The sequence below is a fragment of the Misgurnus anguillicaudatus genome, chromosome 9, assembly GCF_027580225.2.
Source record: "Misgurnus anguillicaudatus chromosome 9, ASM2758022v2, whole genome shotgun sequence".
Taxonomy (NCBI): Eukaryota; Metazoa; Chordata; class Actinopteri; order Cypriniformes; family Cobitidae; genus Misgurnus; species Misgurnus anguillicaudatus.
The window spans coordinates 21,482,983-21,505,886 of NC_073345.2; the positions used below are offsets into that span (position 1 = coordinate 21,482,983).

Sequence of the window (22,904 nt, forward strand, 5' to 3'; positions counted from 1 at the left end):
TAACATTAGCTCAGAGTAATAGTTGATACGTGTAAGATATAAAATGTATAAGGATGTTGTTGCTGCTGAAACCATAAAAAATCATGCACCGTTCATAGTAAGTGACACTTTATACCTCTTTATGGTTGTTTATGTGCTTCCTTCACAGGATTGACCTCCCTCCAACTCATAAGCCCCCTCCTCCATACACAGAGAGACCACCTGCCATCCCTCTGGCCTCTCAGGCCCCTCAGGTGGCATCATTCTCGCAGGTAAACCTTCCACAGCTCTGTTTACACTGCGGGGTTCCACCGCCCACAGTTTGATTTATTTTCCTACCGTGGTACTAGAATGAAGCTGTATTTGAAAGATGACTGTTGGCATCTGCTTTATTATTCAAGAAGTGATTATATGTCTCTTTTAGCTCTTGTTTGCCAAAATCTATCATTTCTTTTTGTCTGTGCCTGCTTGGCAGCTCACATACAATACTACTACTACTGCAATGGTTGTAAATCTGATGCATTTATTCTGTGCAATTAATTATTTAGAAATATACATAATAATGTGATGATGAACGTGCCCCCCGATCCATATGTGGAATTTTCCTACCATCAGAGCAACTGGAAGACTCTATAGATTTCATATATGTTAGCTTTGGAGCCATCTAAAATATATGCTGGTGTGTTCCTAAAAATTATTTTTTTACAGTTGTGTGCAAGATAATTTACAGTTATGCTGCTAGTCAACCTTGGACAAACAAAATCTGCATTGCTGTATAGGTCACTGAGAAGTTTATGTTTAGTAATATATTAATAAAGGTAACACTTTTTCTAGGCAACTTTAACTCTTTGGTTATTTTTTAGGCGCGTGCTAATGGTCTAATCAGATTCAATGGATTATGCTTAGCTATGCTAAAAGCGCTAGCACCAGACCTGGAGTTCAGCTAAATGAATTCCAAAATGGTAAAAATCAAATGTTTAACTCTAGGGGAGATGGAAAATGTGCATATTTAAAAAAAACTGGAATGTAGTTTTAACTAGTTCCAATGTTACAACAACTTTGATTTAAAAAATGTCATTGATAGTGTCATTGCTCAGATGTTGCTCTTTCAAAGCTTATGAGATTTGATGTGTTTTATTTAAATATTATTTCTCAGGAGAAATGAAAATAGAAACAAATGTTGAAATACATAACTGTTAAATTACTATTGCTATAAGTAAAATAATCTGGATTTGGGTAAATTTGATTACTTATTGATTGCAGGCTTAGCAAATCTGAGTTTAGTTTGTGACATTGTTGAGATCTCCAGACGATTGTGAGATTTCTGGGTATTTCATATATTATATAAACTAATTGAGATATTAAAGAGATCCCATCTGTGTTTTCTCTTTCTTATGGGTGTATTAATCAGTAAGTGCTGAAATTAACATGCAATAAAAATATTAAATGCTGTATAAGTATTGTTTATTGTTAATTTATGCGATCTTATTAACTAATGTTAAGAAATACAAAAAACTTAACAATAAAGTATTGCCACAAAGAACAATATATTGATATCTTAAGCCAATTGTGATGTCTTTTTAATGCTTTCAATGCAATATTATACCATAGGTGTAAAAGACTAATGATTTGGGGGGGGGGGTTCCCAAAAAGTAATGGGATTATACTAATTCACCGAATCAATTAATCATCATTTAAATGCCATAATAAAAGCCAACTACAGTACTGTGCAAAAGTCTTAGGCCACCACAACCACCAGACATGTTGTTTTAGAAGTGTTACTGTCCATCCATATTTATTTTTCAATCTATTTTATTAAGATAGAAACAGAAAATACAGGAAATATGTAAAAAAAAAGGCATTCAATTTATGCATCATCAGTTTTTAGTGTGACCTCTCTTGGCACGAAACACATCTTGAGCGTTTTTGAGCAGAATGAAGTGAAAAGACTAATTTCTTTAAAATTAGAAATTAGGATTTAATTTTATTTAGGTTTAAGAGATCCTGCAGTTTCCTGCTATTGCTCAAGTGGAAGGGGGGTTTACCCTAAAAACTTGACACATCAGTTTACATTTTATACAGTTTTTAATCCTATATACAAAAATAATTACATATGTTCACTATAACATATTCTGGCATGGCGGCCTAAGACTTTTGCACAGTACTCTACATTTTTTTCTATGTAATCATTTTAAATAATACTTGTACATAAAAATATACACAACTCCTCCAGAAAGCTTATCTGTTGTGTGATCTGTGCTGTGTAGGCCCGTCGAATTGAGAGGCGGTATGAGCCGGCCGATCGGGCACCTGGCAGGCTGGCGCGTAGAGACATCCAGAACCCCACCCACCATTCGCTGACCTATCAGGAGTGGATCTGTCATCAGAACGGGGAGGACCGCGTTTACATCAACCACAGAGAACATTATGTATGATAATGCCCTTGTGTCAGCTGCAGCCCACTGCCAGTCCCAAAGTTAAGACTGTTTACGAGAATACCGGGAGCAAAAAATCACCTTGTTTAGAGCTCTGCTAAACAGTAATTAGAAAATTGAGCCATTAGTGTTAGCTCTGTATAATGCACAATGAAAACTCTGGCAACGTGTATCCAAATAGCTTGGCCTAAAAACGGTACTACAGTATATAGTACTGTAGTACAGTAGTCCAGTATAATGATGTAGACTGTATGATTCAGCATTCATTATTCGCTCGTTTCTAAAATCTAGTGGTCGCGGTAAAGACTGACATTTTAAACAATGTGAAAAGCAATTTTACTGTGATATATGGGTAATATGTTATTGCCGAAGGCTTGACAATGAATATTATCATCAAGGTTTCTGGCAGCTGTTCCTTTTATTTGATTATAGGCCATAGTTATTCAGTTATTTAATGCTTGGCCTCCTTAGATTGAAGCTGTCATAAGATTTGTTTGCATGTGACAGATAGTGCTTTATAGGTCAATCGCAATACGTTGTTTCCACTGTGATGTACAGTAGATGTGAATTTCATTACAAATGTATTTTGTCATCGCTTTTTGTGTAGATATGCACCTTGTAAATCTGGGCTCATAAGAGCAATGTATAGAGATGATAACAGCTTAGTTTCATAAATATTTAGCGTTTATTAGACTATAGTACTGAGTCCCTAAGGTGACATTGGAGTAAAAAAAAAATAGAAAGTTTAGTTTCATGTGCTCACGTGAAACTTTTGCATGCTCACGTGAAACTTTCGCGTGCTTATGTTAAACTTTCATGTCCTCACGCAAACTTTCATGTGCAGAATTCACGCCAGTGAAACGTTCGCGTGCGCCAGTGAAACGTTCGCGTGCGCCAGTGAAACGTTCGCGTGCGCCAGTGAAACGTTCGCGTGCGCAAGTGAAACGTTCGCGTGCCCAAGTGAAACGTTCGCGTGCGCAAGTGAAACGTTCGCGTGCCCAAGTGAAACGTTAGCGAGCGCAAGTGAAACGCAAGTGAAACGTGTGCAAGTGAAACGCAAGTAAAACGTTAGCGTGGGCAAGTGAAACGTTAGCGTGCGCAAGTGAAACGCTAGCGTGCGCAAGTGAAACGCAAGTAAAACGTTAGCGTGCGCAAGTGAAACGCTAGCGTGCGCAAGTGAAACGCTAGCGTGCGCAAGTGAAACGCTAGCGTGCGCAAGTGAAACGCTCGCGTGCGCAAGTGAAACGCTCGCGTGCGCAAGTGAAACGCTCGCAACTTTCATGCGCGAAAGTTTGACGTGCACACGCAAAACTAAACTTTATTTAATTTTTGCTCCATGTCCCCTTAGGGGCTCCGTAGTACTGTCAATTTTTGTCCAGTCAACATTTTAGCCCAGTTTGCATAGCAAAGCAATCTTGGCATTACATCATCCCAATAATTAAATAAAGCAATATATATATATAGAGACGAAACGTATGTCGTTTTCCTGTCTGTGCTTAATATTTACAGGAAACCCAAATATAAGAGTTCAAATATAAAGACTAGACTAGACAGCACTTACACAATCTTATTACAGTACTGAGAGTATAGGTTGTTAAACCTGATGAATGCATAAAAAGTCATTTTTATGCTGCTCTTATGGTCATCAGGACTGCTGGATGACTTCTCCCAGTCGATGAAGGAAAATCTCAGACCACAAAATGCTCTCTGGAACGGAGGGAGAGCCAGGGAATGGGGGAGGTGGGAACGCTCTTAAGAGCCTTTCCACGGAGACTGCTGTCTGCATGTCAACTTATGACTTGTGTTGTAGGTAAACAAACCGGTTATCTACTGGGCAACTGGACTGGCAGGGCCATTAAACAGCAGGCTTTTAATGAGGTGGCATTCACCGGGGAGCAATCTGCACTATTCTGGCCCCACCGTTCGGGGAAATATCAGCCGTCAGACCCCATAGACTCAATGAGAACATTGTTTATTCCATCTGTGAATCACCTCTCTGGAATGCCTCCACCATCGCTATATAAAAATGTGTCAAGTCCCACAATAAAGCATCAGGTGGGTCTCATCCAAAATTAATCCATTTAGGCTAATAAAGGTGTGCGTCTCAATCCAAATCTATTACCAAGCACGACGTAATATGTAACGCATTATAACGACCCTCTCATCACCTTATACAAACCAAACGCAAGTCATGCTGATATACTCGTCTCATTTTTCTTGACACGGCTTGTATATTCTTTCTAGTGTTGCGACATTGGGATTCCCTCATCTCATGTTTGTGTCTGTGACCCGACCCGGAGCTGATATTTCAGCGTATTAAGAATCCATCAGAGGGATTTGAGGTGCTTAAACTCACCATCTATAATTTTCATGTGATAGCACTTGTATTTGTTCTGGATGAGCAACCGCTTTAGCGTTCTTGGTTTTGCGAGACTCTAGGCACAATGTGGAATGTTGCATACATATTTTCGCAGTAATACCTATGGAAATGAAACCGTTGGGAGCTTTATAAAACGAGGTAGAGTTGAGTTCCTCACCCCTGTCAAAAAAAGTGACCTTGGTTTAAGAGGTAAACCAAATAATAGTTAAAAAAATGTAACTATGCAAACCAATACCAGGTTATAGGAGCCTGTGATCACCTTTTGCTTGCTGGACAGTGGTTAGGATGTCTACTTCATAATATAATGCTCCCAAGGGTTTCATTTCTATCCTGAATGTCTCTCTGAATTCCAGAATCCAACAGGGAATGCTGGAAAAGTCTTTGCAAACTCATTAATCACTGGAGATTAATGTGGACCATCTTACAACTAAAGTGTTCATTCGGGCTGTGAAATATTTTTCGTCACCTCTGCTGGAAATTGTTGTATGTACTGAAACATGGTAGTTGCTAATGGACCAGCTACTGTCAAAAACTGGCTTGTCACTCGAGCAGTATCTTTTAAAAAGGTCCTAATATGTATCATTGTAATACAAATATGTATAGATTTGGTACAGTACCTGCAGTGGCGGCCGGTGACTTCTTTTTTTTTGTGGGCGCTCAATGCGAAGTTCGTCACAACATGTATGTAGCCCGTCATGTGTGTGGTTCCTTTTTTCAAAATATGTGTTCTGCACATCGAGAGATCCTTTGTGCATCACGTGTCTTGTCAAAATAAGTGCCTGCTGCAGACGCGTCTAAAGGGTTTTTGATAAAAGAGATGCTCATGTTTGCCAGGTACTCTCATAATCTCGTGTGTAATCAGAGTTTACTGTTAAGGGAGTGTCTTGCGTGTATTTTGTGAACGTGAGCGTCTCTTTTATCATAAACGGTTTTGACGCGTGTGCAGCAGGCACTTATTTTGATAAAACACATGATGCACATGGTTCGCATGACACAACAAAAGCATATTTTGAAAACGCAAGCAACACACATGACACTCCGAACACTTATTTTGAATTAGCGCCCCTCGGATGAGCAGTCACGAGCCGCCACTGGGTACCAGTTTGTACTTTTGAGTATGCACTCTTTGGCAACAATATGCACTTTTGAGGTACTCTTTAGGTGAAAAGGTGTACTTTTTTGGTCCAGTTTATTTTTTCTGACAGTGTAGAAATCAGCTATCACAGCTACCATCCTGCACTTTTCCAAAGGGGAGGTAAAGTGCATCCAGATCCCATCCTTAAACTGTTATCAGGAGACTGGTTAATTTTATTACAGTTGGAACAATCTGCAATTTCCCAAATCCATCTGTCTCAAAACTGCCCTGTTTCTATAAAGCATTCGTTTTCTGTCTTTCAGCCGACCTCCAACTCTGACGCTTAATGGAGATGTACACATTGGTAGTCATACTGGACACCTGCCACACTGTACGGCCATTAAACTATTAAGTCAGCGTGCCCCAGAGTGACTGTCTAGTGAAGATTTACAGCCCCGGGATAGAGGGGGGGAAGAAAGGGGGATAGTGGGGGATGGCTGCTCCAACATTACAGGTTTATTACTCAGTGGAACAGGAGGCCCTGTAGGTCCAGCAGAGCTAAAGTCACCAAGTTGTCTTCAAGGGAGTTGATGACAGGATTAGCAGAAGCAGAAGCACAGGTTAGGACTGATTCTAAATGTTTATAAGACATGTAAAATGATCAACCCTATATGTCAAGAAAAAACATCATGTTCAGGGTTTCCACGGGTCCTTGGAATCATTTAAAGTTTGTGAATCTGGTGGAAATAATTCAAGGCCCTGCAGTTTTTGAAAATATATAGATACAGGTCATTGAAAGTGCTTGAATCTATTTTATGCAAAAAAAATTCTGAAGAAAAAAATCCATATTATTCCCTGTGTAGTGTAGGATAATATCATAAAATTTTTTACTTTTTAAGCACACGTGCTAAATTGTTCACTTTAAATGCTTATATCCTCTGTATGCGAATGTTGATTCATACCAAAATCCTTTTTGCATAGTTATGTTTGGCACATGAAAACGTCTCTGGTTACGTATGTAACTCTTGTTCCCTGAGAAGGGAACAAGGCGCTGCGTCTCCCGTGCCATACTTCCTGCGTTCCTGTAATGCCGTCTTTGGCAATATTTCAGATAGCGATATACTTCCTGGCTCCCGCATCACCCTGTCTTTGTCGTTAAGCCTCACCATTGGTTGAATTTGATTTACACATTCAGACGCACTTACCCTTGTAGGCGTCCCCAAAGTGTCACCGCAGTGATGCAGCGCGAGTTCCCTCGAAAGGGAACTGTAACAATTTATCATTAAAGGTAACACAATGTAGCCTTGCTCTCACTTGAATTTTGAGGGTATTGGACCTGGAAAGTCCTTGAAAGATCCTTGAATTTGAAGTTAACTAAGGTGTGGGAACCCTATAATTTCATGAATTTGTACAAAACTGTATTAGAAAAAAAACAAGATTGCAGCTTAACTCCTAATCAAAACATACAGTAAAAATTATACAAATTAGCCTCCTGATAAAATAATTACAATCTCCCATTACATGTGTGTTGAAAAATCTTGTATACCTTGTAAAGCGTATCCCAAATGCATACATGTAAATATGATTGAGACATTTGTGAGTCAAGGCCTCAAATAAATTCAGAAAAAAACAGATTTTCAGAATACTTAAATGAAGAAGAAAGATTATTACTGCACAATGTAGATGATTTAATCAAATAGTTAGACATTTATGAACATTTGTGGCTCAGGTATTTGGTTCAAACAATGCATATGGGGCTTAAAGGCATTGTGTAACTTTTAGAAGGATCTCTAGACATAAATGCAATACAATATACATAACTATATTATCAGTACCTTACAAAATGAACTGTATTGATTTTATTACCTTAGAATGAACAGTTTTTATCTACATACACTGCGGGACCCCATACTGTACATGGAAGTCGCCGCCATGTTTCTACAGTAGCCCGAAATTGAGAAACTGTTCTACAGAGCGCATTTTGTCACTACTTTGTCTCATACCAGGCGCGATAGAGGCGTCAAGCGTGAGTGATTTCAATGTTAAGTCAACGTAAAGACGCGTTGACATGCATCTGGAGGACTCGTGGCCAAGTGAGGCGTTTAGTGGGGTGCGATAGACGCGATTCTGCCTCATTTGCACGTCTAGTTGGCGCAAATTGAGCATTGGCGCGGCAAACGCGCGAGTTGAAAAATTTTAACTTTGGTGGAAAAACTCGCCGCGTTAACCAATCAGGAGCTTGCTCTAGTAGTGATGTGATTATAGGAAGCGAGCGTATTCGCAGAAGCCCCTCACATGATGCCAATTTCTGTGTGAATGTCTCGATGACTAGAATTTCACGCGCAAATGAAGCGAGTAAACTCAAACTGTTCAAGCAGCAAACTAGGGGCGGTAGACGCGATTTTGACGCCTCAAACGCGGAAGGTGTGAACCCACGGTCAGAAGAATGACATTGTCCTCTGGTGGCCACCGTAGCTTCTCTATGCATTTCAAAAGGGAGGGGTGAGCTTTGGACTGAGCCATTGCAATTCACAGTCTCACCACTAGATGGCGCTAAAAAACCCTACACAGTGGACCTTTAATGTCAACGACGCAAAATTGCAACATTCCTGATGTGAATTTCCACGGCTACATGCCCCAGACAAATTATGATTGGTAAGAATGGGAATGCCGAAGGTTCGGTGTAATAAAGATTCACAGTGTCACAGCTACATTAGACCCATTTCAGTAAAGGGAGAAATAACAAGGCTCCAGCTTGCCGAGTCATATTTTCTGTTGTCCAATGAAATATCAGATGAAGATAGATGAAACGATATTAAGTCATTCATTCACCTATTGATTCGTGTCAGTATACAGAGCGCCGCGGTTCATGAAAACTTCCTAGAAAGATTATAAAGAGAAGGCAGCCGTCTGAATCATAAATTGAATAGAACAGATTTATCTTAAAACATATCTGATTAAAATAGATTTTGTTGTCATGTGAGTAGAAAGTACCTGTTGTGACATTAAATCTTTATTGTACTGCATTTTATTGCCACTTGACATCACTTAACTATTTAAAAAAAAGCCTTTACTGGTTAAAAAGAGCTATTGTTATAGGAATGAGAGACCCTGAGTTTGTTATGCCCAACTTTTCTCTTTTTTTTTATCATTATGAATGAGTTTTCTTGGTTCTGTTCTGGCTGTTGAGAAAGAGAGGGGTTATTTTTACACAGAAGCCCAAAATAGCATAGATTTTTCTTTGTAAGTGGGTGTCTAGGCAATTCAAGCTCGGACACACAGTCTGTGGAGGATGCATCTGTGTTTTGAGGGAGAAATGGTGTATGCAAGTGTTTTGTTAACACCGGAGGGATCAAGGTGCCCTAATGTGGGGGATGCTGATGTGAACGATTGATTCTGCTCAATGTCTTAATACGTCATCTCTCTCTCTCTCTCTCTCTCTCTCTCCCTCATTTGACATTCAGTACAAAGAAAATTACATCAAACAAATCAAATGAAAAACATCAAATGATTTAATAAAAACAGATACTCTTGTGTGTTAGAAAAATGAGAGCAAGCAAACAAAGAATCTGCTTTCCGTGTCTGCCATGACATTGAAAAATGGCATTGTGGATAAAAGCAGTTTGAACAGCAGTTGCCCCATAGAGTCACAGTATGATTGAGACATTTGTGAGTCTATTCCTGTTGGTAGCTACATAATCCCGACACTATTCAGTAAAGCTGCGAGTGAACGGGAAGAGAGGAATGAATCCTCGGAGACAGCTGACATAATGGAGACTCATCCAGTTTACAAAGCTTCATTTATCTTTCACAGTTTATATTCCTCTGTTACTAATGCTCCACCAGTTGAGTTATATTGCTTCAGTTGTCATGCCTATATGGACCGCCCACAATCCATTTGTTGGCCACCTAATGCATATTACGAAATTGGGGTCCATTTGGAAACAAAGTTATACTGATACAATAAGTGCTTTCTGTACTGAAAACGCCACACCATTAATTATATAAATCTATTTTAAATAAGCCTGTCTCTAAATAGCATGTAAACAAAAAGTCAGAAAAAGATGCACTGTAGAGCAGTCAAAAGTTATTTCCCTGTCTCTGTCTCCAGGATACAAAAAGATTCCCTCTCATCCATTTGATTATTTGGGGCCATTGTGCCATTTGTGCCCAGTGAATGAGATCATTCAAGTGACCTGCACAAAGAGTGAGGTAAAAGAAAAGAGTGAAAGAGAGAAGTTCCTCGCTATTACCCTAAAAGTCAAGAGGGTCAATAGTGTGCTTATGTGCAACCGTCACATGATCCCGCTCTGAGAAAACCTCCAACCATTCAGACAATTTCACATCTCAGTCTGAGTAAGATGGCTACTGTAAATGTGAAAGAGCTCTCAGCGCACATCAATACAGAAAACAACAGGACTAAGATCAATGGACAGACATTTGTAGCAGAGCATGGATCCATTAGACGATCGATAATATTAAACCAGCTTAATAAACGATTGCTTTTCTTATGAAAAGCATAAGAAACTTATGTCAGTCATTTCATCAGCCATAGTGGTAACAAATGTGTCTCCGTCTGACCTTTCCTAACCTCTAAAGTGAGATATTTGGAACTCACCTTGCAATGATCTCACACCCGCTGCTGTTCTTGCTGTGAAAGCACTTTTGTTTAAAACTCAATTAGCGTGTTTCTGCCGGAGTCATGCTGGCTTCATAGTGAGAAGAACATCTAGCACTCAACTGTATGCACTACAGTCCCTTTAACAGAATGCTGTTTTGCAAATCTTCACATCATGTTCAATCAATTAAAGCAACACTATGTAGTTTCCATCTAAAAATGACTTACAGCCCCCCCATGTGGTTGAAAAGCGCAACAGTGCCTGGTATCAGACACTCTTCTGCAGGCAGGGGGAGGGGCGGGGCTGGGTTTCCTACCCTCCACCGCCACTTTCAGAGTGTGCTTGTAGCAGCTAGGCGGCTGCTCAGGTTGCAGCAACAGTACAATTTGTCCAGTTAAAAGTTGTTCTATCACTGAAATAATTTTAGAGACATTATTTAAAGGAAAAAAACTACATAGTGTTGCTTTAAGAATTCAAGGCCTTGACTTCAGGTTATTTCATTGGTTTAAGGTGCTATGAAGTTAAATATTAAAATATAAGTAGTACACGCTTAAAGGAAAACACCACTGTTTTTCAATATTTAACTATGTTCTTACCTCAACTTAGACTAATTAATACATTCCCATTTTTTTTTAAATGCGTGCACTTAATCTTTGTTCAGCATGTCGTGAATGTGTTAGCATTTAGCCTAGCCCCATTCATTCCTTAGGATCCAAACAGGGATGAATTTAGAAGCTACCAAACACTTCCATGTTTATCTTTTTAAAGACTGTTACATGAGTAGTTACACGAGTAAGTATGGTGGCACGAAATAAAACGTTGCAATTTTTAAGTGGATAAAAAATGAGAACTATATTGTAAGGCGGAAGAGCACTTAGTTTGCAGCACTTCGACCTCTGCGCCCGCAGAAACATCATCACTCCTGACTTCTCCCCCTCTCGGTCTCCGTCAATTTTACTGCGCCCGAGGTCGGAGTACTGCAAACTAAGTGGTCTTCCGCCATACAGTTCTCAATTTTTATCCGCTTAAGAAATTGGCACGTTTTGTTTTGTGCCACCATACTTACTCATCTAACTACTTATGTAACAGTATATTTGACCCTTGTTGGTTGTTCCAATTCACTTCCCTTTCGGGTTGTTTGTATACAAAAAAGGCCACTAAATTAAACGGCTGTAAAAATTTATTAGATTAATTTTTTTCTATTTTTTAATAGTAAATGAGAGAGAAAAAATAAAATCTGATGCTGCACAAAAAAGTGAAAATGCATCAAATCCCATGTTTTTACCAATCTTTGACAAGCCCAATCCTGTGAAAAAGGTTTTAAAAAATCCAGTCCACAATCACTTTTTATATTGAAAATCTGTAATTTTGTGTGTTTTTTTTTTTCATCAAATCAGTGACACCACTTATGACTTTGGCAATTATAGAGTTAAAATAATGGATATTTTGTAAGCATTTGGTAGTTTTGATCAGTACTGAGGGTGATTAACAGATTTATGAAAACAATTTGGATTTTTTTTGTACACAAACAACCCGAAAGGGTAATAAATTTGCCCACAGTATATTGTTGAGTTTTTGAAAAAAAAATCTCAAAATATGTGTCAATATAAGATTTGTCACCAAAAATCATTCCATTTGCTGAAACACAGAGAAAGTTGTGGCCAAATTAAGACATAAAATAGCCAAAAATGGCCTAAACAACCCATAAGGGATAAATAGGGAAAACATGGAAGTGTTTGGTGGCCAATGAATGGGGCTAGGCTAAATGCTAACACATTCGTGACTCGCTGTATAAAGATTAAGTGTACGCATTGAAAAAATATACGTATGTATTAATTCGTCTAGGTTGAGGTAAGAACATAGTAAAATATTGAAAAATTGTGATGTTCTCCTTTAAGAAATGCTGGGCTGCGTTCAGCCCCGACAAAACGTTGCACAACGTTTATTAAACAGAAACGGTGATGCGTTGAACGCCCTGTTGTGATGACGTAAGCGTTGCAACTACGGTAGCTGAGAGGCCATTATTTGTGTTCTTTTTTAAATGTTTCTGAGGACTGATGAAATCGTTATAAATGTGTGTTTAATACTGTAAAATACCCTCGATGTTACAGTCACTGACCTTGGTGTCCAGAATGAAAGACAACATTCCAACTTGAACCCATTGAGCGAGCTGTCTCTTTACTATCGCGTGGTTTTATACATCTTGCCGCTGATTGGGCTGACATTTCTGACACACCCACCAAACAAGAGAAAACGCTTCTAAAACCTGTTGCATTCCGTTGCACACCGTTTTAAGGAAACATGTCGTTCAACCCGGAAACCGTAGCAAAACGTTGCGCACCGGTGTGAGATTGAACGTGCCCCAGGGTTCATTTTAACCCAGCGCTTGGTCAAAAAGAGACAAACTTAATCGTTGGGTTAAATTAACCCAAAAAAAGATTATATTTCACCCAACAATAAGTTAAAACAACCCAGCATATAGATTAAATTACAACCCTATGGATTGGGTTCGTCTTTTTTTGACCCATCGCTGGATTGAAAATTACACAGCATTTTTTTAGACTGTAGGCTAAGCCTACACAAAAATAAATGTGCACATCCAGAGGAAGGTCCAGAGCAAAAGAAACAATAATCGAAACAGATGGACAAATGCCCTCATGATAAAACTAAACCTCTGAATATAATTTATTCCAGATATAGTTTTGTTTCTTTTGGAATAAATTATTTTTGGAGTTTTAATTTCAGCATGCAGGCATTTCTCCCTCTCTTTCTAATAAATAAAGTCCTAGACATGCATATGAGATGCAGTTAAAATCTTGTTGGTTGTTTGTATCAGTGTTTGGCAGCTACAAATAAACTGCATGGCAAATGATTCTTCATCTGGTGTTACTTTAAGGTGTTTTGAGTTATTTTTAGTTTATTTCATTTCATTGCGGATGTTTGTCGAGGAATAAAGCAGAGCTCATTTATGCTGACGTACTCAAGATGATATTTCCCTCTGCCGCTTTCATACAACCACAATCCCTAAATGTGTTGGCAGAATTATCTTTGAGGATGTCATCAGGCTAAATTATAGCTTTTTATCCTTCTAAATTCTTTTTTCATTAGGTGGATTGTGAAAAAATTTTGTCCGTTTTTGATTTTATAACTTGTGATTTTAACAATTGTCTGGGTCGTGTGAACTTTGCTTATTGGATGTTTAATTAAAAACTTTGATTTAGTTATTTTGTAAATGTATAATATGCCACAGAAAGTGAATTTAGGAGCGAATTGACCCAATGCAGCAAATATTTAGTCAAGACTAAAGTTAGTGGTTGACCAATTCTACCTGGATGGCATCCAGTCTGGCTGTATAGAATCCTGCCACATCCCATTTAATTATTGTACTTACAGTCACAGTTTCTTTACAGCCTTCTTTAGAGCTTTCTCACTATAGCTTATTTCAATAATAATAATAACAGTCAGGGAAATTTGAAGTTAAACTCAGCCTGACACATAACATTTAAAGTGGCAGTAAATACAAAATGTTCTGTTGAGAGCGATTGTTCTTGTCAGAGGAATTTTATGGAAAATATCTTCGTGTACAGTGCAAAATGTTCATAGTGATTTCTAAACATTTCCTTCCAAAAATGTATAAACATTAATGTAATTTCACGGCTGGTACAGATACTCTCCTAGAACGCCTGTGGTGAAAATGACCAGATTTTGTTTATCATCATCTAAGCCCAAAAGTATGTAGACATCAAAAGATCAGTCATCTATTTGTTTCTGTTCAGCATTAAAACATCATCTGCAAACAGGATTTTTTCACTTGGGCGTTTGAATGTTTTAAATTCGGTTTAGAAGTTTTCTTCAATGACCTCAACAGCAGATTATTACCACAAGCATTTCACAAAAAAAACAAAACATGTTTTGCATGTTGCAAGATGCAAAGAAAATGCATAAAAACTTTGAAAACAAGTGTTTACTGTTTTTTGCACACACAAAAAAGTGACAGGAAAGTAAAATATGACATGTTTGAAAGTGACAATTATTACAATGCTCATGAAGTCTAAGAGAAATTACCATTTAAATATTCTCTAAAACATTCATAAGACATTGCATTCATGTAAATCATGAGTATTTTAAAACCGTAATGATGAAAACAATCCTTTTTTTGTTTTTGTTTCATTTGTTAATATTGAAACATTTACATTTACAGACTGTCCTGGCCCAGAACTGCTGCGATTATATGAGCTCATTGTGCCCTCTAGTGGAGACAAATATGTTACCATGTGTCACTAGGTTCAATGTGAAGACAAACAGTAATAAAAAAGGATCACCCAGTAATCATAAATATTACTCAGCTGTTTAATTGTCAGGTGTTATAAAATACATTTACATTTAAATGAAAGTGCACAGTAACAAAATATTTGCCATACATTCCTCCAGCTGGGCTTTATTGATGCTTTATTGATGAATTTATGCTGCTTAACGGTATACACAAGAGGTCAAAATTTGAAGGTGCTTTAATATAATATTGCTTCATTTATTTAACATTTTCTTTAATCACGAATTAATTGTCATAGTTACATTTGAGTTACTCCATTAGTTTATTGTTCTAAAAAGAGAAAAAATGAGAAAAAGTGACCATATCATACATATACAGTACTGTGCAAAAGTCTTAAGCCACCATGCCACAATAATATTTGTTGTTTTTGCAATATTATAGTGATCATGTATAATTTTTCTCAGTCTCTTTAATAGAATACATCCAGAAAATAAAGGAAATGTGTATATAGTATTAAAAACTGTATAAAATGTAAACTGATGTGTTAAGTTTTAAACTCCCCTTCCACTTGAGCAATAGCAGGAAACTGCAGGATCTCTTAAAACTAAATAAAATGAAATCCTAATTTCTAATTTCTTTTTACTTCATCCTGCTCAAAAACGCTCAAGATGTGTTTAGTGCCAAGAGAGGTCACACTAAACACTGACGATGCTTAAAGAAGACATTTAGTCCTGAAAATGTTATTATTTATTTTTTGTATCTTAATAAAATAGATTGAAAAATAAATATGGATGGACATTAAAACTTCTAAAACAACAAGTCTGGTGGTGGTGGCCTAAGACTTTTGCACAGTACTGTATATATATTGCCACTTTGCCACTTTGATTCTAAGAAACATATTGTAAAACATGACGCCTGTTATAAGCCCCAAACCTGCCTAACAAACCCGAGTGACACGCCAGGCCACAGCGGCACAGTAAGACTTTGTTCATCCTGCTCCAAACTCATATTTCTCTCTCCATCCTCTTTATTTTGTCTTTTGTTTCTGTCTTAATGCAGTGGAGGAGGAAGGAGCTGGAGCTGGAGCCGGAGCTGGTTGAGATTTGACCAGCGTAACCACAAGATCAACCCTAAAATAGAAAAATTTCAAATAGTGAATCAGAAGAAAATAATTGATGAGCCAAGAAAATAAACCAATGTGAATTTTAAAGGGACACTCCACTTTTTTTTGAAAATATGCTCATTTTCCAGCTCCCCCAGAGTGAAACATTAGATTTTTACCGTTTTGCAATGCATTCAGCTGATCTATGGGTCTGGTGGTAACACTTTTAGCATAGCTTAGCATAATCCATTGAATCTGATCAGACTGTTAGCATCGCTCAAAAATAATAAAGAGTTTTGATATTTTTCCTATTAAAAACTTGACTCTTCTGTAGTTACGTCGTGTACAAAGACCGACAGAAAATTAAAAGTTGTGATTAGATCCAGCGTAATAATCAAGGACTTTGCTGCCGTAACGTGGCTGCAGCAGGTGCAATGATATTACGCAGTGCCCAAAAATAGTCCCCTTGATAACTTTCAATAGCAGGGGACTATTTTCAGGCACTGCGTAATATTTTTGCGCCTGCTGCAGCCATGGTTGAATCATTTTTTATGCTAATGGTCTAATCAGATTCACTGGATTGTGCTAAGCTATGCTAAAAGTGATACTGCCAGACCCGGAAATCGGCTGAATGGATTCCAAAACGGTAAAACTCTAGGGGAGCTGGAAAATTAGCATATTTTCAAAAAGTTTAAATCCCTTTAAGTTTAAATTTTCATGCATCCAACATGCATTTGTTTCTATTTGAGAACAAACAGACTATTCTGATGAATTAATTAAGGTTTTCATTGTATTCCTTTCTTCTGTTAAAACGATGAACACTTACATTTCAGTGATTCTTGCAACAAGGTTTTTGACTGCATTGACAATCTTATCAATTCTTTGCTGTAAATAAAAAAACAAGCATAAAAAGTGTAAAATCAGATTTATCATATTTAAATAAATTCACATAAGCAAATGATTGAAAAACTATGTTCGAAAAATTCTTGAAAAAGTGTATTACTTAAACAGGGAGACAGGTTTTGCAAGTCAATTCAACCTATTATTTTAAGTTTTTACTTCTATAAGTTTTTAGGTTGACTTATAAAAACAAGTTGAAATTGTTTAACTTAATTTGTTAAGTTCAAGTAACATAATATATTTGTTGAATTCACATTATTTGATAAGGGAAACTGACCCGAAAGACTTACCTAATAGACTACATAATTGAATTATTACTATTATTAAATACATTTAGCCATGATTGAGAGGTTTTTACTTTGAATATATTATTGTATATCAAACAGAGGTTTACCTGCTGAAGTTTGTATAGCAGTGGCAGAGAGAAAGCACATATGACACCTGTTCAGATAAGAGAGGATTCAGTTAATGCACACATTTCTACACTGTGAAAGTGAAAGATAAGGCAGTAATACTGGAAAGTTTTAAACACGACAAAATATAATTTATGGTCTTCTAGCTGTTATTTACCACAATTAATGAATTTATATAATAATGTCATGCATGTTATAAAGCTTTAGTCAACAAGTCAAAAAAATACTTACCAGTCATTAATAATGTAAGACCATTGCTTTGAATCCCCACGTAGGTCAACAAATACAGAAATGCAACAAACTTCAATAAAAACAAAAAACACAATCATTCAGATAAAATCAACAAATCATTCAACATCAACACTTTATTCCTTTAGCTTGTATCCAAAGCAGCTTGTGTCTTTGAAAAGTTATATTTACTGATTTCTACATGAAATCATCCTACATAATGTAAAGGACATTCTGTGAAAATATAACATTGATATCTTTAAAGTGGACATATTATAAAAATCTGACTTTTTTCATGTTTAAGTGCTACAATTGGGTTCCCGGTGCTTCTATCAATCTAGAAAATGTGAAAAAGATCAACCCAGTAACTTAGTTTTGGTCAACTATTCTCTGCAAGCATGTGAAAAATAGGTCATTGAAATTTGGCTTCTCTTGTGATGTCAGAAGGGGATAATACCGTCCCTTAAAGGGGCTACATGTAGGTTATTACTTAAAAAAACTTTAAGATAGAGTTTTTTCGTTTGTATATTTATGAGCCAACCATAATGTAATAGAAAGAATGACACCCTGAGTGTCCTCCATGGTTGTCTCTATCAGCCTGTAGGCTCTTTTGTGTGTGGAGGAGTCGGGTCCGAATTGGCGCGAAATTCAAAATGTGACGTCATGCGCGTGCTCGTCTACTTGGGCGTTCCATATAGACGCGTACGCCAGCCATTAGTAAACAGCGGCAATCGCTAGCATGTTTCAAATGGACTCTGCAGACGGAAAGAAGCGACCAACTTCCAGCACAATCCAGACACTCACGGAAACTCCTCGTAAGTTCAAAAAAATCCTTATCTGGTGCGGACAAAATAGAGCGTGACCGGCGTTGGGGCAAAGACAAGAGTAAACATCGGATTGGCATTTGATTCTTGGAGGGAGCTCTGGTCAGCGCTGGGTATGAAAACAGACCTCGAGCTGGCTTTCTTTTTACTGCAAAGGTAAGACATAGTTACAGGGCATTTGTAATATATAATTTTATTGTTTTTGTGGTGTAATGCTAACGATAGCATGTAGCACAGGACCGTTTCAAAAGTTACTGTCTTATATGAATTATCTTTATTCAGAGCACGAGTGCATTAAGATTGTGAGTGTCGGGAGTGTGTTTTACAGTGTCGTGTAACAAAACTTTTAGAAGTAGACTTCTGTTGAAAACATGAAGTAGCACTGCAATATTTTACTAAAATATGGTCTGTCAAACAATCACCTTACAGTACTGTAACTTTTCTTACATCTGTAAACATGCTGGTGAATCTCAATGAGCTGTCTGTGGTTGCTACGGCAATTCTGGTTGTTGTGGTTGTGCTCGTACGAGTGTGCCACCGAGAACGAGCATGAGACTGGCTGCAGTTTCTATAACGGCCACTGGTGTCAGTAACGGTTAGAAATTTCTGAACCTACGTAGAGCTCCTTTAATCTGCACTATCCAAACACAGCACTGCCATTTAAAAACACACACCCATAAACGGCACATTTCAGTCCCTCGCGAAAACGCGATTATACAATGGCATGATTTAATGCAAAATCAGCCAAAGTCAGATGACAGATTTCTGGGCGCAAAATATGCAGGGTTTGCATGATTTCATATTCCCCGCATTTTCATAGCAAAAAGTCACTTATATCTTAGCACAAAGTTGAAAAATGTTGCATTTACTTCAGACAAGCGCAGCCATGTCCCCTGTTGCAATGGGAACGTTATGAAGTGACGTGATTGTGTGAAGTGAACATCCTTCAAAAGCTGCAAACAGTTATAGTTCCCCCAATTTTTGCAAGTTCCCGCAATTTCATAGCATAAAATTGCATAAATATCCCGCATATTCCATCGCATTTTTTAAGAAAACGTGCAGCAAGATCAAGGATTTTTGCAAAAAGCGTTTTTCTGGAAGGGCTGACATTTTTGCTCACACACTGTGTGTGAGCAAAAATGTCAGTCCTTCCAGAAAAACGCAGAGTTTTTTGTAATTTGTGACAATTACAGACATTTTGTCTGTAGAAATTACAGTATTACTGGCAGCTGGTTGCCAGTAACTTACTGTAGATTTTACATTCATGTTATTTACTGGCAACCAATGGCGGCTCGTGACTGCACTTCCGAGGATGCGCTAATTCATAATAAGTGTTCGGATTGACACGTGTGTGGTTCCCTTTTCCAAAATATGTGTCATGCGTGTGGAGAGATCCTGTGTGCATCACGTGTTTTGTCAAAATAAGTGCCTGCTGGAGACCGTTTATGATAAAAGAGACGCTTGCGTTCCCTAAATACACGCTTAACAGTAAACTCTGATTACGCATGAGATTGTGCGAATATCTGGCACATGCGAGCGTCTCCTTTCAAGTTCAAGTTCAAGGCAGCAGGCACTTATTTTGGCATGACACGTGATGCACACACAGTCTCTCAAAGCGCAGAACACATATTTTGAAATGACGAACCACACACATGACAAGCTACATACATGTTGTGACGAACTTTGCATCGTGAGCTTCAAAATAAGAAGTTAAATGAACATAAAACATTGTCTTTATCTTCTACAGCAGGGATGGGCAACTTCGGTCCTGGAGGGCCGGTGTCCTGCAGAGTTTAGCTCCAACCTTAATTAAACACACCTGAAGCAGCCAATTAAGGTCTTACTAGGCATACTAGAAACTTTAAAGCATGTGTGCTGAGGCAAGTTGGAGCTAAACTCTGCAGGACACCGGCCCTCCAGGACCGAAGTTGCCAATCCCTGTTCTACAGTAAGTTACTGCCAACCAGCTGCATAATTACAGCTAATTTTTTGCAGTGCACCTACAAAGTGATTAAATAAATTATCTAGAGCTAGATCTTAACATACTTACTCTGGGGACACCAAATATTTATTTGACATCTTAAAAAAGTCTTGTGAAATGTCCCCTTTAATACTGACTGAGTAAGGCCATGTCACAGATTGAAATCTATGTGAAATCAATGATTAATATCAAACTTTGGATGACCTTGGCATTGCTATCGCTGTGCTTTACCAGATACAGTACAGGAACATTACATTAAGATGTGTTATTTAAAAAAATAAAAAAGGTTCCCTCCATATATGATTTTCTGTGCTTTCACATAGGATTTCACTGCAGCGCTTTTTTATTTTATTTTGTTCCCAAGGCTTTCTCCTTGGGAACAAATGCATATGGTAAGAGTTCAAATCAAGACTAATCGCATAAGTGAACTGTTTTTCCCCTGATGTAGTAAAAGTAGGTCATGAATTGCTGTATGGTGCATAAAACATAATGGTAAGACAGTTAGGGACCTTCAATGAGTCCAAGATGTTGTTGATGAAAAAAAGCTTCTTCAGACCAGTCACAGCCGTGGCAATCACCAAAACAATTTGTTCTGCCACACGGATCGTGTCTTCATCCGTCAGCGTGCGGTCCTCATCCAAGTATGACCTTTCAAATAAAATAAAGTGAACCGGCTGGGAAAGATTACATACATGAATTCATTAATTCATGTGTATGTAAGTTATGTTTTACTTTATCAACCCTCTGCCAAATATATGCACATCTGTAATGCATTTTAGACATTAATATTTTTAACTCATGTTTATTTGTTTAAAGTTCTCCAACAAAATAACATTCAGCGCAACCAGTTACCTCACAAGGGACCTCACATCGAGTCTATGAGCTAAACAGCAGTGTCAGTTACACCTCCAAGGCGATGGCTGAATAGAAACTGACAGTATTTATTTCAACACATACTCACTGGAAAGGGTGAGATCCATCACCGAGTCGAACTAGATCCAGGCCTTTGTACAGGAAGCGTATGAGAAGGGTGAACGCCATAATGCCCAAACCGAGGTTGGATAGGATCGTGATGGCACTGAACTGGAACAAACAAGCCAAACCCACAACCAAACCTGTAAACACCAGCGCGGTGGTCATGACATCTCGCCAGTACAACAGATCCAACACTGGAAAGAACAAGAAATGAGGGGGAAAATTTCAATGTGAGAGGAACTAATAAAATATAACCGTGGTGTATATACAAAAAGACAGAGAAAATTATGGGCTATGAGAAAAGTAAGTCAAGAACTGCTTTGAAGTTTGTCTCGAAGGAGATCTGTGGTGAAGTGTTTGGGTGGCCAGATGTAATTTGTGGAGTGAAACAGACTATCAAATTTCAAATGGAGATTTTCATTCAATGTTTACATTCGACCAAATGACTCTCTTTCATCTCAGATTCAGACCCTAAAGTTGCAGAAACATTAATTTGCCTTTTATGATATGCAGCCCCATCATCAAGCCAAAACCTCTTCACAGTTATTTAGCTATTTAAAGTCTGGTATCACATCATTTTTCATACGTGTGAACTAATTCCCAATAGGCCGATCTAAATCCAAACATAAGAGCCATCCAAGTGTCCATCTGTCACACGATTGCAGTGGTTTTGTGCATATGTGGTTCATTCTCACACATATGGTTTTAGTAGTTAAAATTAGATTTCACGCACACAAATGCTAATGCTAATGGGAGAGTACAACACACGCCCTTTCCCATGCAAAGCCAACAGACCCCAACGGCTGTCGATTCTGGTTATCCTCCAAACGCAGGTGCAAATCTGTGCTGTGCCAAGTAGTGGTGCAAATGACTTCATCAGTACAATCCAAACAATCTCAACAGACAGATCCTTCACATGGCCTTTGCTATTCCTTACACATTAACGCAGCTTACCATGGCCGTGTCATATTAAATTGACAAAATAAGGCACAGTGAAGACCTCACCTCTTTTACGCGTTTATTTCCAAAATGTATATTATCCTAGTGTCATGCATCCACTGATAGTCCAGAAGATCCATCCATCACTTTCCCAAGCCTGCCAAGCTCACAACGAGAAGTCCTGTGTGGTGTTTTGACTAGTCAGTGGCATAACCAGACCTCTAACGTACACCATTCAACCTGAACTCCGGTCTTTCCCACGCCCCCAACTCCCAAACATGTAACTCGCATACCACCAAGTGACATTTGTGAATAAAGTGAGCTCTGTTCCAGCACTTTTCTGTCCTATGGAAGAATCTCACCTTTGCTGGCCATGTCTACCGCTTCTTAAACCACCCTCTCCTCCCTGCACTTTACGAACCCTCTGGGCTTTTTTTGGATGTCTTAGCTTTGTCAGCAGGAAGGGAATGGCCTGACCTAATAATATCTCCAGGCCTCAGACATCCCATCTTTATACACACACATACAGCTTTACTCCATCACCCTGCCCCCTTCACAGGCCGATCTGCGCTTAAGGAACCCGAGACGTCCACATGTGTCAGCGCGCAATTCTTCGTATTAAAGGAAGCGGCTAATCTTACATGCTAGCAAGTATGTCATATTTATTATGGTAACTGTGAGGTTTTTCTTGTTTCTTAAGCACACCAAATGCTCTTTGGAAGATTCACAAATCATGCTGTTTTGCACAAAATTTTGAAGTCTGCTGCCGATAAAGCCAAATAGC

At 38.2% G+C, this 22,904-nt stretch overlaps 1 protein-coding gene and 1 long non-coding RNA gene across 3 annotated transcripts; one reads left to right on the plus strand and one right to left on the minus strand.

The window, feature by feature from the left end:
- Positions 1-14,824: 14,824 nt before the first annotated feature.
- rtn2b (reticulon 2b) lies at positions 14,825-22,632 on the minus strand. Of its 2 annotated transcripts, none has more exons than XM_055181137.2 (7): positions 22,483-22,632; positions 21,168-21,375; positions 20,716-20,854; positions 17,405-17,474; positions 17,155-17,201; positions 16,687-16,745; positions 14,825-15,888 (listed from the first exon to the last, which is right to left on the minus strand). In XM_055181137.2, the coding sequence occupies exons 1-7, from the start codon at positions 22,493-22,495 to the stop codon at positions 15,786-15,788; spliced, it is 639 nt and encodes a 212-aa protein (XP_055037112.2). In that variant the 5' UTR covers positions 22,496-22,632; the 3' UTR covers positions 14,825-15,785. The 2 variants fall into 2 exon arrangements, with proteins under 2 accessions (XP_055037112.2, XP_055037113.2); XM_055181138.2 differs by lacking the exon at positions 22,483-22,632 and adding an exon at positions 22,187-22,434.
- On the plus strand, positions 17,684-18,547 carry LOC141366230 (uncharacterized). Its single transcript, XR_012371331.1, has 2 exons — positions 17,684-18,338; positions 18,382-18,547. It is a non-coding gene; the product is annotated as an uncharacterized lncRNA (long non-coding RNA).
- Positions 22,633-22,904: the final 272 nt, after the last annotated feature.

What these genes read in the sequence shown, in the direction of transcription:
- rtn2b (XM_055181137.2), bottom strand. An exon ending in GATGGATCTCACCCTTTCCA is followed by an intron (nt 20,855 to 21,167) that starts GTGAGTATGTGT and finishes TTTATTTGAAAG; the next exon opens with GTCATACTTGGATGAGGACC. An exon ending in TCTTACATTATTAATGACTG is followed by an intron (nt 17,202 to 17,404) that starts GTAAGTATTTTT and finishes TTATCTGAACAG; the next exon opens with GTGTCATATGTGCTTTCTCT.